The 19765-nt window shown below is 51.0% G+C and overlaps 1 protein-coding gene across 10 annotated transcripts in view; it reads right to left on the bottom strand.

Moving 5' to 3' along the window:
* Positions 1–14925, bottom strand: part of DLG1 (discs large MAGUK scaffold protein 1) — a 274255-nt gene extending 259330 nt beyond the window's left edge. For all 10 annotated transcript variants that reach the window (XM_084847875.1, XM_084847877.1, XM_084847865.1 and 7 more), the window contains exons 1-3: positions 14790–14925; positions 14250–14381; positions 10436–10602 (exon numbers count right to left, since the gene is read on the bottom strand). In XM_084847875.1, coding sequence (XP_084704001.1) covers positions 10436–10602; positions 14250–14381; positions 14790–14808 — 318 coding nt within the window. In that variant the 5' untranslated portion in view covers positions 14809–14925. The remainder of the gene's footprint in view (positions 1–10435; positions 10603–14249; positions 14382–14789) is intronic.
* Positions 14926–19765: the final 4840 nt, after the last annotated feature.

Raw genomic sequence — 19765 nt, 5'->3', positions numbered from 1 at the left:
ACGTGCGGCCCCATGCCCCTCAGCATGCTGGGCGGCCTCAACTTCAGCTAGCCAGAGTACCGGGGGCGAGGGCTGCAGCAGCGCCCCAGAGCAGCCAGAGCCGTTTCCAAGCAAGAACATGAGGGGCTGCAGCGAAGACAGACAGAGGCAGCTGGTGAAGATGATTGTGATCATTTTACCGGTATGTGCCTAGAATTGTCTTCTCAATGCATTTGGGGGGTGGGGATCATTTCCCTCTTTGCAGCTGTGTGTTTTATTTATAAATGTGTTTCTGGCAGGGGTGGGGAGTTATTCCCTTCCTGTGGGCAGTAGCAGTTATTACTGGATTTCTGGGAGGAGGTCTGAGCCCCCATGTAGCAGGGGGGGTCCCCAAATTCCCCGGTTTAATCTCCGCTTGCTCCCCCTCCCCCACCAGCGGATCCAACCTCTCAGTAAAACTGCCGCTTGGAGCCATGCAGTTTGGATTCTTATGTACTTCCCAGAACTTTAAAATCCAAACTGTGGCCCCAAGTCCTGGTTTTAGTGAGTGACCAGATTGGCCGCCAGAAGCAGCCTTCGTTTACAAAGAAAAAGAGAGGAACTGATTAGGGAACGTAGCGCCCTTTGCAAATCAGCAGCCGACTCCCACCGAGGGCTGCATCTGCCACTGATCTCTCCATTTCTCACCGCAGTTTTAGCTCTCTTTGCATGTGTTTGTTTTAACCCCACCCCGCCTCCTCCTCCTCCCCGCCACTGGGCTGCTGAGCAATTGTGATTTTTTTACTTCATGAGTTGGAGTTTTTGCAAGCCAAGTTACGGCTTCCAATAAGAAACAAGATGAAGGCTGCTCTTTTTTCTTCCCATTAGATTTTTGTAGGAAGTAGCGGGGAGGTGCTGGTACCAACTGTGCTTTTTACAAAAGCAAACACTTTTTTAAGAAGAGTTTTTTCTCCTCCTCTACTCAGAGAGGCAGTTTCCTACAAGCAGGACTTTCAAGCTAGGATTGAGCAGGCTGTCTTCCAATGGGCGTAAACGGGAATGAAGCTAGTCAGCAATGGAGTAAACCCTTTTCCCCCTTCCTGTTGCATGGGGAAGGGTGAGTGGAGTAGTCCAATGTGCACTGGCAGCACACGCTTCAAGCTCCAAGAAGAAGACGCCTGGGGGGCGGGGGTCACGGTGGTCCACCCTTTCCCCCCTACTATGTCGAGCATGCAAGAGGGTGGGCTGATTGCACTGCGGGCGTGCCTTCAAGAAAGCGCACAGCTAAAGGCAAAGAATTACTGCTGTGTACATGGTTTTTAAGAATATTTTTCTCTGATTGGTTGCAAAAAGAGAAGGGTGAGCACCTGAGCCTATCCCTTCATCCTTTGAGCTAAGCAGCTGATACCCTGAGTGCTGTCTAAGGGAGAAGGGTAGTGCTGCTCAACTGGAATAAAAGTGCTCTGCAGATCTTTATAACTTCACAGAATCGGGGCACAGTATCTGCTCTGGTATTAAAAACAAATTCCAGTGATGAGGCCTGAGCCTGAACTACGCAGCTGAGGTTCAGTTGTATGTAGAAGTAACATTAATAATCAACTCTTCCAAGTGTTTCAAGCACTTCACACACATTATATAGTGTAACCCTTAAAACAATCCTTACATTCAGACAGCTCCCCCGAACTCTGTGGGCTCCATTCCCATCGAAAGAGGGGCCCCCTCAATGGATCATGAGGTCCAGGGTCTAAAACCACCCAGCTGCACCCCTGCCTGTGGGCGGGCCTTAACCAGTACAAAGTATTATCTTTAAATTCATTTATGTGTAGATGGGGAAAAATCCCTCTTGTGGGTGGCCCTTAACCACTGAAATTTTTTCAACTTCATTTCCTGGGGGTGTGAGAACAAACATCACTTCTTCAGCACAAAGTTTTAAAAGACTCGCTTTCCGGGCCTGCTTGTTTTCCTGGGCCAAACACTCCATGCGGGCGTAAGCCAAAGCTTGCTTTCTGGCTTGCTTGAGCCAACACTCAACGTTTTGTTTTTTAAAGGCCCTCTTCCTGGCCTGCTCATTCTCTTGCTTACATCCAATGCTCTGTGTATGTATGTGTTAGGTAAGTTGCAGGCTTGCTTTCCGGCATGCTCCTTAACTTGCGAGGGCCAAATGCGCCTTGTGGCCCTTTTCTTCTGTGGGCTCACCAGCTGTCTGGCTTAAACTAGGGCAAATTAACCTGAGTTTAAAACCTTTCCTTTCTCTGGAGAAATTCATGGGGGTGTAGTTGGCCCAGCCTCTGCTGACCCCCTTGGCTCCGGCCTCTGCCCCCCTAGTCACAGTCACTCCTCTGTACGCCAGTCAGAATAAATTTCCAGGCTGGAGAGGAACAATTTAAACTTTACACGTTTACTGATGTTTTTAACAAAGTCATTCCCCTGAATTGGTGGAAATCATGGGCCAGACACCTTGAACCAAAGTTCTTTCAGCGGCTAAGCCAACTTGTCACAGCAGTGGTTTCCTCTGCAGGCACAGAGAAAATATTTTCATCATTTGGCATTGTTCACTCAAAGCTACATCAACCGGGAGTCTGAAAAGCAGAAAAACTCATATTCCTGCTTCAGTCCATGACTAAAAATGTCTCTGCAAGTGGAGAAAACGGTATCTAATGGTAAAAGTTGAAAGGACAGCACTGTACATTTAGTGTGATGACTTGTCTGTTACAGTTAATAAAATCTGAAAAGTAAAAAGGCGGTCGTCAGTTGGACACTTAGGAGACTGCTGCAATTGCAATGTGAAACCTTTATGTACTATTTAAGATTGTTTAATAAAATGAGTACTATTGTGATGGGGTGTGTGATATAGTTCTTACCATTCCCGATGTACAGCTCCTGCTGTATGTACAGCTTGACACAGCACAGGTAATGTTCTGTACTATTCCCTAAATTATTAAAAATCAAGTCATCTAAAAGCTTACACAAAATGCTGTATTGAGTTGTAAATTAACATGTTATAGTAATGAGATTTGCACCATCGTTTAAGAAATATGTGAAGAACTGTAAGTGGAAAACTTGATTTAAATCAAGGTTTTCTCTAGGTTAATTAAATCAGTTTAAATCAATCCACCCTTCCCACCATCCATACATACATGGACTCCTATCAACACAAAGAACACCCATCAGCCGCTAAGGTGTTAAGACTAAGGATGAAAGACAGAGCTGTTCTAGGATTGGAAGACGAGACAGAGACAGAGAGTGAGAAAAGGGTGGGGGGCGAGGGAGAGAAATGGAAACAAATATTGGGAGTTTTATTTTTACCCTGAGGTAGGAGCAACTCTTCTCTCCCATCCCCCATCCCGGCAGAAGATGAGTGACAAAATACTTTTGCCAAAATAGCAACTATTTACATTTTACCAATGATGTGGGGCAGAAAACTTTCCAGTGCTTTCTTTTTCCAGCAAATTTTCCTCTTCAACTGCAGATACCATATTAGGCAAATTTGGCACTTTCAAAGTTGCAATTATTTTACTTTCAGGTGATTATACCGAGCAAGTATGTGAGAGAATATATTTCCGCCATGGAAATACATATGTGTCTCAGAATGAAACAGAACTAATAGGCAGTGCCAGCGAAAGTGAAGGTGCCCCAGCAACCCCAGTGGAAGCCAGCTGAGCTCTCCGGAAAGAGACGAGCGTTTGTCACTGTATCATGTTCAGTTCTCTGGATTGATGAAACTTATTATTGGTGTGTCAACAGTTTTCAATACCTCTCTTCTTTTAAAAATTTAAGCAATATAATGGAAAAACATGCTATTGTATTCTAGGGATAAGAGGAATCTGGTGTGACTCGGCAAGCTACCACCGGCTCGGCCCCCCGGATTCCAGTACTTGCTAGAACGAGGGGCCGTTGGACGGCGGTGGGGGACTCCCGTGAGCCATCATTTTGCATTAAAATGGCGGCTAGGCCTTCTCCATAATTCCCCATTTTGCACAAATGGCAGCCGTAAATGGGGCCATTTATGCAAAATTACAGGCGTAGTCTTATTCAACCACTTACACCTGTAATTTTGCATAAATGGCCCCATTTACGGCCGCCAATTTGCACAACGTGGCGATTTACGGAAAAGGCCTAGCTGCCATTTCACACAAAATGGCGGCTGCTGGAGCAGGGGGACACCTAGCGCCGCTTGCTGGGTGCCCAGGAGGTCGCCACATGCAGCCAACAGGGTCAGGCGGCTAGCAGAGGTCCAGTGAGCAGCACATAGGGTGGGCAAAGGTAAGCTCACCCATCCCTATTATATTCCATTAAAAATGACCACATAACATAACATTTAAATCATATTAAGTGTGTTTTGATTTTTTCTCTCAAATATTTCAGGGCAAATACTTTAGTAGTAATAGTAGTAGTAGGTTACATTTCTAATCCGTCCAATAATTAATGTTATCTGGGCAGACTGCCCAAACCGTTATACTGATGTACTAGGACAAAACATTACTATGGAGTACTTTTTAAAGTTTTATTTAATTCGATCACTCTAGGGCATCAGAAAATTTTCCAATGCAAATTAGTCTATGCAAATCAGCCCAATTTACATCAGAAATTTTTCTGGAAAACCCACATCACTACACTTTACAACTCAGAAGTGTTCTGTGCCAGGCTGTTCAGCTGTAGGTGAGTGTCCTCCCACAATCAACATCCTGGGGATTAAGTATCAGCTCCACTTGCTAGAATTCAACTGGGGAGCTGCTTCTGAATATTCTTAAAGCCTCCACCACCCCGCTCCACACACATACACACACACACACCTTTAGGGATGGGGAAACTTGCAAGATTTGGAAATAAACTGTATTCAAAAGCCTATTTTTCTTAAAACAGAAGAAATCTTTGGCATTTAACTTCACACCACCTCAGCCTCAGGTCTGTGCAAGAGAAACGACATTGAAGGAGGAGGATGTACAGGAGATAAGCAACTTACTGAGAAGAACAATGAATGTTTCACTTGGAGATTTACATTTCACCCCAAATAATCAGTGGATCTGCAAGTGGAGGCCCCCTGAAACAACGAGCTCTCTTTTTTCTGTGGGCTCAACTAGATGTGATGCTGTCATGGATCCACTACGTGTCTCTCTCCCTTTTACGCCACAGCTGCTGCATAGGGCTGCTCAGGGAGGCAGCGAAAGGAGAGGGAGTGTTTCACTCTTATGGCCATTTCCCAATTCGGAGTTTTATTTCTATTTCTGTACGGCACCTGCCACCCGCACTGGGTACTGAATTTTAATTGCCGTGAGCTGCTTTGGGAGACATTTTTGTCTAAGTGAGAGAAAAACAAGAACAAGGTCTGCTGGGATAAGCAGCAGCCAGCAGTGCTCATCAACCCAAAGAAACATGGAGATGTGGCCAGATGTCACAGAAGGGGCAACATGAAAGGCACCTCCAGCTTCGCAAGAGCCCTCTGATGGCCTCTGCACCGCGCTCTCTTCCCCAGGGTGCCGGGGGAGGGGGGGGGCTCTTCCCAGGAGCTTCTACCAGGCAACCACACCCAGAGATGGAACCGCCACCCTCCTGCCGATTAAAGCTGGGGTGTTCCACGGGGCTACGGCTCCCATGTAACCCCTCAGTCCCGGGGGGCCCACAAGGCTCCTTCCCATGCCTACCCATCTGGCAAGAGAGCACAGTGGATAAATGTGATTTTAAAAAATGGATACTAAAATTTTTAATTGTATGCGTTTTTTAAAAAATCATCAATATAGTATTACATTCCTCTCATTTATAAAAATAACATAGTTACAATTAAATCTAATCACGAACATGCTTAACCTACACTTAAATTTCATAAAAATTAATCAATCGCTCTGTCACACTCACACACATTAAATCATCTACCAGACATGAGCATTCACTTCTGTTTCCCTTTCCTAAAACTAGCTCTGTCCAGCCTAACTACCAGCTCTTGCTTTTTGAAAGCCCTGGGCCATAGCTCAGTGGCGGAGCCCCGCTTCGCATGCAGAAGCTCCCAGGTTCGATCCCAGGCAGCAGGAGAGCCATCGCTGCCATTCAGTGTTGACAATACTGGGCTAGACGGACCAAGGAACTGACTTAATATTAATTGTTTGTTCAATTTGTATCACACCTTTCTACCAAGGAAAAAAAGCACTCAAGGTGGTTTCTGATATTTCAAGTATAAGGCATATGTGCAAAGACACTGGTGGGAGAGGGCAGTTGTTGCCCTGCGCTTATGTGGCGGCGGTGGAGGAGCTGGGCCAACCAAGTTAGGACAGAAAGGCAATACAGGCAAGGTCAGTTGGAGGTAGAGTGGGAAAGGGGTGGTAGGGTGAACAGGAAAGAAGGTAAGACAATATAGTACAGACACAGCTTCCAGTTCCTAGATTCCACCACACTTTTGCCACAAAAAAACTTGTCATGGCTTCTGGGTAAAAAAGTGAGCCTAGCCGGGAATATATCGGGGGTAGGCAACGTGGTGCCCACCGGAATCAATGCACCCCTGGACCCCTGTCTTGGTGCCCGACCCCTTCCATTTTTTTTTTTAAATTAACACATTCTATTGCCAGCAGCTGAGATTGCTGGAAAATAGGTTTCTGCTGGTGCTGAAAACCATGGGTTCAAGGGAGTTCTTTAGTGCACTGGGGCTGAGACCTGGCTCTGCCTTGGACTCAACTCATTTGGGCAAGTTACTTTCCAAGGCAGCCATTTTGTGGTGGTGCCCAGGGCATTTTCTCAAATTGCCAAACATGGCCACGGCCCAAAAAGGGTTGCTGACCCCTGGAAGAGACCTTCCTCGATGTTGTAAAATGTTGTCGGATTACCAATTAACATGAATGAGTGATCACATTTGCACCAGGGTTTAAAGAATGTCAAGATCAATGGTTTAAATCAGGGCTTAACTCACCTTGGTTTAAACCAAACTACCCTGCAAGGCACATGACAGTTCTAGCGCTGCCCCCCACGGCTTTTTGCCTCTGATATGGCTGTCACTGGCCAGGCATCAAGAGGAGCTTTGTCCCCATGGCACAACCAATCCTGTTGCCCACACCATTTCTCTTCCCCACGGAGTTACCAGGGATGTCACAGGTTATTTCCTATGAATGTTCTGCTCTGGCTTCCCTTACTTGGACACATGACCTATCCCTTCACAAAGACCCTGCGTGCTCCACTGAGGGAGAACAGCACAACGTGTGGGAGCGCTACATCCATTTCAGTCGGGCTTTAGGCCTGGCTGTGGGACAGAGACTTCTTTGGTCACCTTGGCGAACAATATACAGCAGGGACCGGACCGGGGACATGTCTCCGCTGGACCTCTCAATGGCTCTCCATACCATCAACCATCGCCTCGTTTTGGGCTGCCTTGCTGGGATGGGCCTTGGAGGCAGTTTGTTTCCAGGCAACTTCAGGCAGCAGTGCTGGGGGCTCCTGTTCAACACCATGGCTTAGGCTTCCATGGTTCAGGGTTCCAACCTGGCCCCCAGGCTATTTAACATAAACATGAAACCACTGGGAGAGGCCACCAGAATTTGGGGGTTCGGTGCCACCAGTATGCTGATGACACGCAACTCCTATTTCTGTCTAAATCCAAAGAGCTGTTCTGGTTCTAAATCGGTGTGTGTTATTGGTAACGGGATGAATGAAAGTAAACTAATTGAAGCTTAATCCAGACAAGACAGAGGTGATCCTGGTTAGTCAAAAGGCAGATCGAGAAACAGGGATTCAGCCTGTGCTGAATGAGAATACACTCCCCCTCAAGACAAGAGGGGAGATGGCTAGAACGCAGGTGCAGGAAGACTCGTGCCGAGTCTGACCAAACATAGGTTAGAGCTCATTATCGAGCCTACTCTGTGGCGGTGAGGCTGGCAAAGAGGGAGTTCTCCTCCTCCTCCACCATTGCATCTTCTCAGTGTCGTCCAGCAGAGCTTTTCTGAGTGGTTCATGGCCTTTTGCAATCTGGGCCAGGAAGAGAGATGGTGGAAACCTCAGTAGCATCTGACAAGTTTGCACGACACTTTGAAGATAAAATTGCTCACATTCGTCATGACTTAAGACACCACAGTTAATGCAGTTCCATTAGTGGAGGTGTCTAGAGCACTGCCTGGTCCAGTTTTATTGGGTGAATTTCAGTTATTGAGACCTGAGGATGGAAACAAGGTGTTTGGCCAAGTCCTGTCGACCACCTGTGCATTCGACCCTTGCCCTTCATGACTTATCATATCAAATAAGGAGGGGATATCCAGCTGGGTCCAGGAGGTTGTAAATTCCTCTTTGAAAGAGGGATTGGTGCCAACCTCTTTAAAAGAGGTGGTAATTAGGCCACTCCTGAAAAAGCCTAACCTAGACCCAGAGGATTTTAATAATTGTAGGCCAATAGCTAACATCCCCTTCCTGGGCAAAGTGCTTGGGCGAGTGGTTGCAGGACAACTCCAGGCACTCTTGAAGGAAACAGATTATCTAAACCCATCTCAACTGGGCTTCAGGCCTGGTTTTGGAATGGAAACTGCCTTGGTTGCCCTGTGGGATGACCTTTGCCGGGAGAGGGTTGGGGGGAATGCAGCCCTGCTGATTCTCTTGGACATCTCAGTGGTTTCGATACCATCAACCATGGTATCCTTCTGGATAGGCTATCTGAAGCTGAGAATTTGAAGGCACTGTGCTGCAGTGGTTCCATTCCTACCTGGATGGCCAATTCCAGAAGGTGGTGCTGGGGGTTATTGCTGTCCCTTGGCAGCTATGCCATGGGGTTCCACAGGGCTCTATTTTATCCCCCATGCTGTTTAACATCTACATGAAACCACTGGGGGAGGTTATCCAGAAATATGGACTAAGGTGTCACCAATATGCAGATGACACCCAGCTCTCTCTCTCCTTTTCATCAAACCCAGGTGAAGCAGTGGGCATTCTGAACCACTGCCTGGCTGTGGTAATGGATTGGATGAAGGCCAATAAACTGAGACTCAATCCAGACAAGATGGAGGTACTGTTAGTGGGTGGTCGTCCGACCAGCTAAGTGATGTTCAACCTGTTCTGAAAGGGATTTCCCTTTCCTCCCCCTAAAGGAACAGATTCATCGGGGGGGGGGGGGGAATCTAGCGTTGTCACTTGAGGCGCAGATGGACTTGGTGGGACAGAGCACCTTTTATCAACTTAGGTTGATATACCAACTATGACCTTATCTGGCCAGAGATAGCCTAGCTACAGTTATCCATGCTCTAGTAACCTCTCATCTGGATTACTGCAATTCCTTATATATGGGGCTGCCTTTGAAAACGGTCTGGGAACTTCAGCTGGTCCAAAACAGGGCAGTGAGATTGTTAACAGGGACAGGCCAAGGGGATCATATTATGCCAGTACTTTTCCATCTGCTCTGGCTGCCAGCCCAGTTAAAAAGATTTTAAAGTGTTGCCAGATTTAAAAGTGCTGGTATAAAATTCAAAGCCTTAGACTGCTTGGGGCCAGGTTACCTGACGGATCGTCTCCTTCCATGTACCCCTGCCTGGACCCTAAGATCCAGGAGCCCCTGCCAAAGGAAGTGAGGTGGGTGGCTAATTAGAAGAGGGCCTTTTCTGTTGTGGCACTATGTATAATTTAAAACAAACTCTTCCTTTTATAATACTAGAACCCAATGGGGTCATCTCAAGAAGCTGAACAGTGGGAGATTCAGGACAGATAAAAGTCCTTCATATAGCACATGGTTAAAACCACGGAATTTTCTACCAGCAGACGTAGTGACGGCCACCAACTTGGAGAGCTTTAAAAGGGGGTTAGACACATTCCTGGAGAAGAAGGCGATCCATGGCAGCTACTCCTGATAGCTCTATGCTGCCTCCGGTATAGAGGCAGTCTGCCTTTGGGAACATGAGCGGGACGGCACTCTTGCGCTCGTGCCCTGCTTGCAGGCTTCCCACTGGGGCACCTGGCTGGCTGCTGTGGGAACAGAATGCTGGACCAGGTGAGCCTTTGGTCCGACAGGCCTCCAGGGCTCTTCTTACGTTTTCATCCGGCCCTCCTTCAGAGGAGCTGAGGCTTTTTGAGGTGGGTGAGGCGGAGAGCAGCATGCCCCCGAGACAACCACCCAGGAGTTTCGTAGGCCAGTGGGGATTGGAGCCTAGGCTTCTTTCCCACATTCAAGTCCAAAGCTCTACCTACAGCCGCACATTCACTCTCCCTCCGATGACTTATGTAGGAGGGGTGGCAGGAAAAGAGGGCACATCCACAGGCATCACGTATGTTTTGGGGCCACCACAGCTAAAGACCAATCTGAGAACCACTAAGCACATCAAAATACATTGCTGTACACCCAGGTCACCCATTGAAACAACAGAATCCCGCTAAAACAAAAACCTGAAAGATGCCATCCTGGCCACTCTCTCTCTGCTCACAGCCACCAAGCCAGCCACATGGACCCCCACAAAGCCTGGCTCCGAGATCACCATCCTGCTGGGCCAGGAGGCAAGGCAAACCCGTCAGTCATGGCCTCACATACCTCTGTGGCTGGACTACGGCTGCTCAGCGGAGTTCCAGAAGTCACCGTTGTGCTTGGAAGACTGGAGAACTCCCACGTGTTCACGGGCTGCACAAATTCGATTTCCTTCGAGTGATCAATACTTTTGGGATTGTCAAGTAAAGCCACTTCATAAAACTCTTGAATATCTGGAGACAGACAGACGTTTCAGTAATCAATTTCCAAAAGGGATATAATAAGTAATTGCCACTTCCTGATGGATCATCTTCCATCTTCAGCGTACGATCAGACCTCTATCAGAACAAAGCAGTTTCTCAAGCAAACAGCACCACCGTGCCACCCTGCACAAAGCAAAACCACGTTGACTGCCACTTGTGAAGCAGGAATGAGTGCCCCGTGGCCCTTGGCTGCCCGCACCCCCCCTGCAAGCCACAGCCAGCCTTCCCTCCCTCCCCACCCCAGGAGCAAGAGAAGAGTGCTTCTGGAAGCTGGATCCATACTTTCAAAAGGGGTGTGTGTGTAACTGTAAGAGAGACAGAAAAGTAGAGTGCGTGTGACTGTGAAAAAGAGAGGGAAAGGAAAGGAGCGGCGCAGTGATCCTAAGGTGGCCCACTCTGTCCATCCCACTCTCTTGAGGTTTTTCTGAGAGAGAGGAAGCAGTGTGGACTGGTGATGACAGAGAGGTGCCTCAGGCCATGCCCACCACCAGCAAGTGGCCCCCAACAAATTCCCTCCACGGAATTGCAGCCCTTGAGGGAAAAAAGGTTGCTCCCTTCTGTTATAAAGACTGAAAAGGAAGTACACCTTCAAGATACACAGTGAAGTGCAGAATATAGGGGAACACATTTAGAAATTAGATGCAGGATTAGTAGATGGCTGAGGAAGTTGAGGCCAAGAAATGGCCTTCATCCCATGCTCCATCACAACTTCCAAGATAGACCAAAAAAGCCATCTTAGGCTTGTAACATATCTTCAAAGGCACGCAGAAAAGATCCCTTTGTGACCGCCCCTTGACTGTGCCTTCCCCTCAGCCTCACTGAAGTCAGGGTCAGAGCAGCCTCCAATAGTGCCATAGGATGTTTTTATTCAGATTCATGAAGGATAAAGCCATCAATGGCTGCCAGTCATGATGGCTACAGATCACCTCCAGTATTGGAGAACACAAGTGGGAGGGAGGGTGCTACTACACTCACGTCCTACCATCTGGCTGGCCTCCGCCAGAACAAAATGCTGGACTGGGTAGGGCTTCATCTAGATAGGTCTGATCAGCACGGCTCTCATTTATTTGTTTTAAATTGGGCTGCCTTTAAGGGTGAAATCCCTCCCATAGTGGTGAACAAGAGAAAAGAAACAGTACAAAACAAAAGATGCAATAAAAAAAGCAATCACGAGTAAAACTAGAAGCTCCAAAATTAGAAAAGAATGCTGAGTTCAAATTTGTTAGACTGACTTTTGGTGACCAAGAACAGGAAACGACGATCATTGTAATTATGTAATTGGGGCCAACGATTTACATCTTTTTGCATGTCCCACTGGATGGGGCTGGCTCTATCGTACCAGCCCCGTATCGTTAGATCACTGGCCTGCCTGCTCAGTGTTGTCCACGCTGACTGGCAGCTTCTCTCCAGGTTCCAGGCAGAGAAGGAACTCCCCAGGCCTACCTAAAGGTGCTGGAGCTGAACCTGTATGCAGAGCATGTTGCTCTACTAACAGCAATCCATGCTGTCTAAACTGTTCTGCTTTAGGACTTCTCACTTTCAAAGTATTTTCTGTTCTGAAATAATTAAATGTTACACCATTTTCAAAAAGAGATTGTCAGTTACAGCAAGGGCACACACTCGAACTGTATCACCATAACAAGTCCTACTTGGTCCAATGCAGAGCGGTTGGGAGAAGGGGGCTGAAACTGCTGCACATGTAGGTTAGAGGAACTAACCCTGGCCCCCACTGTGAAAACAATCATCCCTACTCAGGATACCAAGATTACAGTGCATAAAGGTATCAGAATCCACAGTGGTGCCTTCTCAGTGGTGGCCCCACAAAGGGAGGCCCAACACAGCCCAACTCATATGAACCAACAATGTGATGTGGCTGCAAAAAAGGCAAATGCTAATTGGGGCTGCATTCATAGAAGCATCGCTTCCAAATCCCGGGAAGGACTAGTTCCCCTCTACTCAGCACTGGTTAGGCCTCATCTGGAGTACTGTGTCCAGTCCTGGGCACTACACTTTCAGAAGGATGCAGACAAACTGGAAAGAGTACAGAGGAGGGCAACAAAGATGATCAGGGGACTGGAAACAAAGCCCTATGAAGAGAGACTGAAAGAACTGGGCATGTTTAGCCTGGAGAAGAGAAGACTGAGGGGAGATAGGATAGCGCTCTTCAAGTACTTGAAAGGTTGTCGCAGAGAGGAGGGCCAGGATCTCTTCTCCATCATCCCGGAGTGCAGGACACGGAATAATGGGCTCAAGTGACAGGAACCCAGATTCCAGCTGAACATCAGGAAAAACTTCCTGTTAGAGCAATACGACAATGGAACCAATTACCTAGGGAGGTGGGGGGCTCTCCCACTGGAGAACTGGAGGCGTTCCAAGATGAGGCTGGACAGCCACCTGTCAGGGATGCTCTGACTTGGATTCCTGCATGGAGCAGGGGGTTGGACTCAATGGTCTTGTAGGCCCCTTCCAACCCTATTATTCTATTCTATGATTCATAGGAAACATCACAAAGTGATTCCTAGGAAACATCATGCAGTGGCTTTTAGTGGCACTTCACAGTTTTGACTACATTTGTTTATTTGTAGGATTATTCATATGGAAAGGCCTTACATTTATCATTGTAGAACACTGGGATAAAATGCCTTGATAAGAAATAAAAATCAGGAGTGTCATTCTGTATGCACGACCATCGAAGAATGTTCAGGTCAGACCTGGACCTGCTTAGTTTAGCAAGGCGGTTCCATCGTATGCCTTCAGCCCATGTCCCAAGACTCTATTCTTTTCAGAAAGCCCTATTATTTCTCATTTTGCAAGAGGAAGAGCCAATGCTAGGACAACAGAGGTAACCAAATGTCACATTGCCTTTCTTTCTCCGATTTAATGCCTGCGGATACACATACACCCTCCAATATTTCTCCAACCTCTGAAAGCTGCATAAATAAGAGAAAGCAAATACCAGCAAAATACGCTGTTCTGGTACCTTGTTCCAAAGCAGGAGGAAATTGCTACCCACTGTGGTGACAGGCTGGACAAGAAGGCTTCGGCCCTCCTTCACCAAGAGCACATCTCTGTCACAATTGCGGTCATGCTCCGACTGCCAGAGCACAGGACGACGAGAAGAATGACGCTTGCTGCTGGCAAGCCCACACGAGGTCAGCTCGTTTATGGCACTTCCTTCCAAGGTGCGCATCCCTTCCCCACGTTTCCCTCAGAACAAGCCCGTGAGGTAGGTGGGGCGGGGGGGGAGGCGGCCACCCAACGCCTCCTCGTGGGCGTCACGGCTGAGCCAGGACTTGGACCTGGGCCTCCCCAGTCCCAATCCCGGAAGGAGCCCAGCCCTTTCCCACCGGGGCCCCGAGAGGCTTCGGCCGACAGCTCCAGGCCTCCCTGGTCGTCGCCCCTGCTGGCAGAGGCTGACGGGGCGCAGCCCACAGCACGTGGCGCCTGCTCCAACCGCCCCGCCGCTTCCAGGGCGCGGCTGGGCCTCGTCCACGCGAGGGGCCGGGCCGGGGGCGCCGGGCGGCGGGGCGGGCAGCTCCTGCGCCGGCGCTCGAGGGCCCGCGCCGGGCTCGCCTGGGGCGCGCGACGCCGAAGGGCGCGAGGCGCGGCGGCCGTACCTATGAGCGCCTGGAAGAGGCTGCTCTGGAAGATGCCGATGACCCGCTCCACGGAGCTCCGCAGCTGCCCGTCCTCGGCCCGGCTCAGCTTGGCGCGGTAGTCCTCCAGGAGGCGCAGGGCCCGCCGGGTGTCTGCGGAGAGGGCCGCACTTGCGGTGTAGGCTCAGCAGCCGGGGGCCGGCGCGCGCCGGGCCCCCGCCCCGCCCGCCCGCCCGCCCGCCCTGCTGCGGGGACGCGCGCCCTGCGCGGCCGGCCGTCCTCGCGGCCGACGCCGGGCGGAACCGGGCGGCCCCGTGCCTCCCCACGCGCCGCGGCCGGGCGCCTGCTGCACCTCCGCGGGGCGCCGCGCGGCCCCTACCCGCGGGGCGGCTCGGCCGCGCGCAGCAGCCGCCGCCGGGGCGCGGGCGCTCTGCGCGTGTTCCGAGGCACTGGCGCGGCGGCTCCCGCAAGCCCCGGGAGTTGTCCGGCCAGGCTGGGCGCGGGCGGGCGGGCGGGCGGGGGGGGCGCGCCACCTTTCGCGCGGGGCGGGGCGGGGCTCACCTTGCTTGCGGACGGGCATGGCGGGGCGGAGGCGGGCCTCGGCGCAGCCCGCTCCCGCGCCTCCCCTCCGCCCGGTCCCGCGGGGCGCCGCGCTGCAGCCCCAAACTTTCCGGGCAAGATGGCGCCGTCGCGGGCTGCCGGCGGAGGCGGAGTCGGGCGGCGGGCCGCGCCCGGCCGCGCCGCGCCCGCCAATCGCCGCCCGCCGCAGCGCCTCCCGGGCGGGGCCTCCCCCGCCGACAGGTAGCGGGCGGGGCGTCCGCCGGAGCCGCCCGGAAAGTTCGGCGCGGCGCGAGGCGGCGGCTGTCCCGGGCCGGGCCGGGCCGGGCCGGGCCGGGCGGCGGCTTCCGGGCCCCGGGCGGGCCGTCCGGGCGGCGGGGCCGGGCCGTCCTCCCGGGGCGCTCGGCCGCGCGCCCCGGCCACGCGCAGGCCCGGCTCGCCCGCCGGAGGCGAGCCCGGCCGGCCCGGCTGCTGCCGGCCAGCGGCTCGTCCCGGGCTGCTCGGCGCGCCCGCGGCCTCCCCGCGCTGCCGGGCGGGCGCCTCTGGTCGGACCCGGATGCCCGCGGCAGCGAGGGGTTGCGCCTGGCGGGCCTCCCGCGCGCTGGCCGGCCGCGGACGCGCCGCGCTCTCAGGCCCTCCGCCACGAGCTCCGCGGCCGCTCCGGAACACGCGGCTTCGCTCAAGTCGGGGAGCCCATCTCACCCACTTTTCTGCTTGCCCCTGAGCGGGACGCTCGGTTCTCTATCGGTAAAAGTAATAAGCGTCCTAAAGCGATTTGTGAATGTGCAGTGCTTTGCCCTGAGCCTCCAAGCGGGGGGGCCTGTATTCCCGGCTTCCATGCATGTGCTGCAAATAGACAGCTGTGCATTCTTGGACAGCAGCTGGGGGAAAGCTGGCTGGAAAAAAATACATGCAGCTTTCTGGGCAATGCTCAGCCACGTGGTACAAGAAGATTTATGAGCTGGATACTTCATTGTGCTTTGTCCATTCTGCCCACATGTGCCTCAGACAGCACAAAAAGCCCCCAGCCTCGCTCTGTATGCATTTCCATAAGCTCTAAAGGCTGCAGAATATATGCAGCGGAGCAGAGCTGGTTTCAGGAAGGGAAGCCCAGTGTGGCCGTTGCTCTAGCACTGCTCAGGCCGGCCGGCCTGCACCAAGGCCCGCCATCGGAGTGCAGAGCTTGGTTGGTGCCGTTGCTGTACATCAGTGGTCTTTTATCCACACCCTGCTTTCCTCCTCACTGAGAACTTGTGGGCTGCATGGTTTCCTGTGCACTGTGGGCAGCCAGAGAGAAGGACATGGAATCTTGCAGCAGGTGGTCTTTCCAGCATCAGGACTGCGGAAGCTCACAGAAGAGTGTAAGGCTTAAAATCTTCTTGTTAGGACCAAATGGGAGAGCCAGAACCTTGGATGTGGTTATGAGCTTCTTGGAGCAAGGGTCAGATAAAAATGTAACCAATAAAATAAGGATTATGTAAGTCCCGTTTCACTCTCCTGCCATATTCCCTAGAAAGAAAATCTGATTTTGTTGCTCCTAGTTTGTTTGCATATTCTGCAGAGTTTGCTGCTTACCAAAACAACCAAGTCAGACATTGACAGAAAGGAGAGAGTTCTGCAAAAGTTCTTCGAAGGGCCAGAAAGAGCTGTCCCCAGCACTCCCACTTGGTGATGCTCCGCATGGAGGGCAGAACCTGAGAGGAGAGTCCAAAGAACTCCACACCTGAACAGAGGACACCACACCAGTGCGCAGAGGCCTTCGAGCACTGGCAGGCTGCTTTTATAGGCAGCCCACCACACAGAGGGGAGTGTTTGGGGAAGCTTCTACGACGGGTGGAACCAAGAGGGAAACCTGAGGGCTGTGGGGTAGTGCAGCAAGAAGCGTTGGATTGCACGAGAGGGAACCGTCTCCCTCCGGAGGAGGACGACGAGCAGGAGGCTTCCACAACAAGCCAACTGGATCCAAGGGTGTGTACTAGGATGGCCAAGCTCTTTTCCAGCAAGAAGAAAAAGATTCCTCCCTTGAATTCCTGCTAGCCCAGGGAGGCTTGAGCAAGCCTAAGTGTACATGGGAGGCAGCAGCAAGTGCTCATCTCCATGCGCTTGCACTGGCCCCTGCTTTGGTTTTACTCCAGCCATATCAGCCTGCCCACACTTTAAGATCAGAAAGAGAGGCCCTTCTCATTTGCCCACCCATGAGAGCAGTCAGGTGGGTGACCACACGTGAGAGGGCCTTCTCTGCAGTGGCCACACCCTCTCCGTGTGTCTTTTAAAAGGTGGTGTGGCGTCGGGGGGACTTTTCCTTCTCACTTTGCAGCTGTCAGGGGCCAAGGCTGGACCCGCTGCCTGGCAGGGAGGGAGCCATGCCGTCCCTCAGTGATGCTGTAGGACGACAAGAGTCCTGCCAAAGCCATGGCTGTGCAGAGCACAGGGCAGCCCCCTGACACTAGGTTGGGCGCTCCATGAAAGCAATGAATGGCCACTTTTTCGACCCAACAATGCGAAGGCCACTTTGCTCTGGAGTCTTGCGACCCGTGAAACCCATGCACAGGGTTCTTGTGCTGCTGCTGCTTGAGAGAGAGCTCATTCATGGGAGATAACATCTCTTGGCACAGCCTCCTTCCTCACTTCAGGGCAATGGCCATTGTTCCCACTCTGTAGATTACTTAATGCGCCTTTCTAGGGATGCCTTTGATGCAGCTGGAGGCTGGCCAGGCGCGATGTGCAGTGCAAGACGCACTCTGCTGGAGGGGGGGGGCTGACCCGGAAAGGGCGACTGGGGTTATGCTGGATAGCTCAACAATAGCTCTGTGTGTGAAATGCGGGGACGGGATGCATCTCGCGCTAGGGTATATTAGGAAAGGGACTGAAGATAATGCTGCTGATACCATAATGCCTTTATACATATCTGTGGTGCAACCACACTTGGAATAATAGCTACAGTTCTGGTCACCACCCCTAAGAAAGGATACTGCAGACCTGGGAAAGGAGCAGAAAAGAGCAACTCAAATAATCAAAGGGCTGGAGGAGGTTATGAGAGAAAAGATAATGGGGCGGGGGGTTAGCTTACAAAAAAAGATGACTAAGGGGGAACATGATAGAGGTTTATAAAATTATATGTGTGTGCAGAAAGTGGACAGAGATATTTTACTCCCTGTCTTCTACTAGAACTTGGGGCCATCCCATGAAATTATTTATTTTTTTATTTATTGCATTTATACCCCGCCTTTTTTCCTCTTGGAAGGAACCCAAGGCGGCTTACATTATCTACCTCCTCTCCATTTTATCCTCACAACAACAACCCTGTGAGGTGGGTTGGGCTGAGAGTCTGTGACTGGCCCAAAGTCACCCAGTGAGCTTCCATGGCCGAGTAGGGCTAGAACCCAGATCTCCCGGCTCCCAGTCCAGTGCTCTAGCCACTACACCACACTGGCAGTAGATTCCACACAGACCAAGGCAAGTACTTTTCACACGATGTATAATTGATTTATGGCATTTGCTGCCACAAGTTGTGATGACGGCCACAACTGCGGATAGTTTTAAAGGGGTATAAGATGGATTGGGGGGGGGGGCTGTGAATAGCTATGAGGCAACCGGGCTGCATGGAACCCACTGGGTGTCAGTCACTAGAAAGCAACCTCAGGGGTGGGCTCCTGCCTTCAAGCCCCCTGCTTGTGGGCTTCCCTTTGGGGTATCTGGTGGTCCACTGTAGGAACAGGATGCTGTGATCCAGCCAGCTTCAGTTCTTAGGTTCAGATTTCTCAAAGTAGCAGTGATCTGTGCAGATGCTGTAAAGGGCAGTGGGTCTGTGCAGTAGTAAGAGGGGCAAAATAGCATTCTGCTCCATGATCAATGTTTGGTTTATGTGTGTAGCAACAGTACCATTCCTTCCTTCAAATATTTATGTATTGCTGCTCAGTGCACCAGAGGTGGCAGGCACACAGAAATGGAGGATAAGGCTATCAAAGGCTTCTAGTCATGAGACGCACCCCTCACAAGCAGACATACAGGATTCATTATTTTATTCATTTATTTATTAGCAATATTTATATACCACTCCTTATTTGAAACAAATTCTGTTTAGGAGGGAGCAATCCTGTGGCCGCTAGACAGTCGCTAGACGGCCATAGGATATCTGGTTTTTCGGGAACTGACCTTGGAGCCCGCGCTCCGAGGTCAGTTCCCAGAGAACTGACCTCCCCCCACTTCCGCGCTGCCTCCGAGGCAGTGCAGAACAGTCCCATGCTCCGCACTCGCAAGAGGAGCACAGAGCAGCCAAAAAGGGGTGTTCCTGGAGGGCGTTATGTGGTGGGGAGGGTGGAAGTGCCTGCAGCCTCCTCCCCTGCTCTGCCCTCCTGCGGCTAGATAGCCACAATCAGCCAAAAATGCAGGGCAGGAGAAGCGCGGAGAAAAAAATCCCCTCTGTGCTTCTCCTGCCCTGCATTGGATAGGCGGTCGCCTAGCTGAATAGGATTGTGCCCTAAGTGTATGAGTTGCCTTGCAGTCCAAATAGGGCTTTCAACAATTTAAAAACTTCATAAGGATTTTAAAATTTTACAAACAAAACTTCAAAAACAATTTCAAAACTTTAAGGCAGCACCAAGAGCAGAAATTGAGAGCAGGGCGGAATCTTACAAACAGAATGCAGAGCAAAGTGAATTAAAATACTAAAAAGCCATATGGAGCATATACGTTTTCACAGCACACCTAAAACTGAACAAGGAAAGGGCCAGTCTGGCTTTCCTTCAGGAGAGAGTTGCACTGCTGAGGGGCTGCTGCAGAAAGGCTTATCCCGTGTCCCCAGCCAGTACAGGTCTGGTCACCACACCCAAAAAAAGATACTGTAGAGCTGGAAAACATGCAGAAAAGGGCTACTGAAATGATCAAAGGGCTGGAGCATCTCCCCTGTGAGAGAAGGTTACAACAGCTGGGTTTGTTTAGCTTCGGAAAAAGGAGGGTAAAGAGAGACATGATAGAGG

This window comes from Heloderma suspectum, chromosome 3 (genome assembly GCF_057233095.1).
Source record: "Heloderma suspectum isolate Gila_16-S chromosome 3, 16-S_ref, whole genome shotgun sequence".
NCBI classification, from domain to species: domain Eukaryota; kingdom Metazoa; phylum Chordata; class Lepidosauria; order Squamata; family Helodermatidae; genus Heloderma; species Heloderma suspectum.
This window is presented reverse-complemented; position numbering and strand designations above follow the sequence as displayed.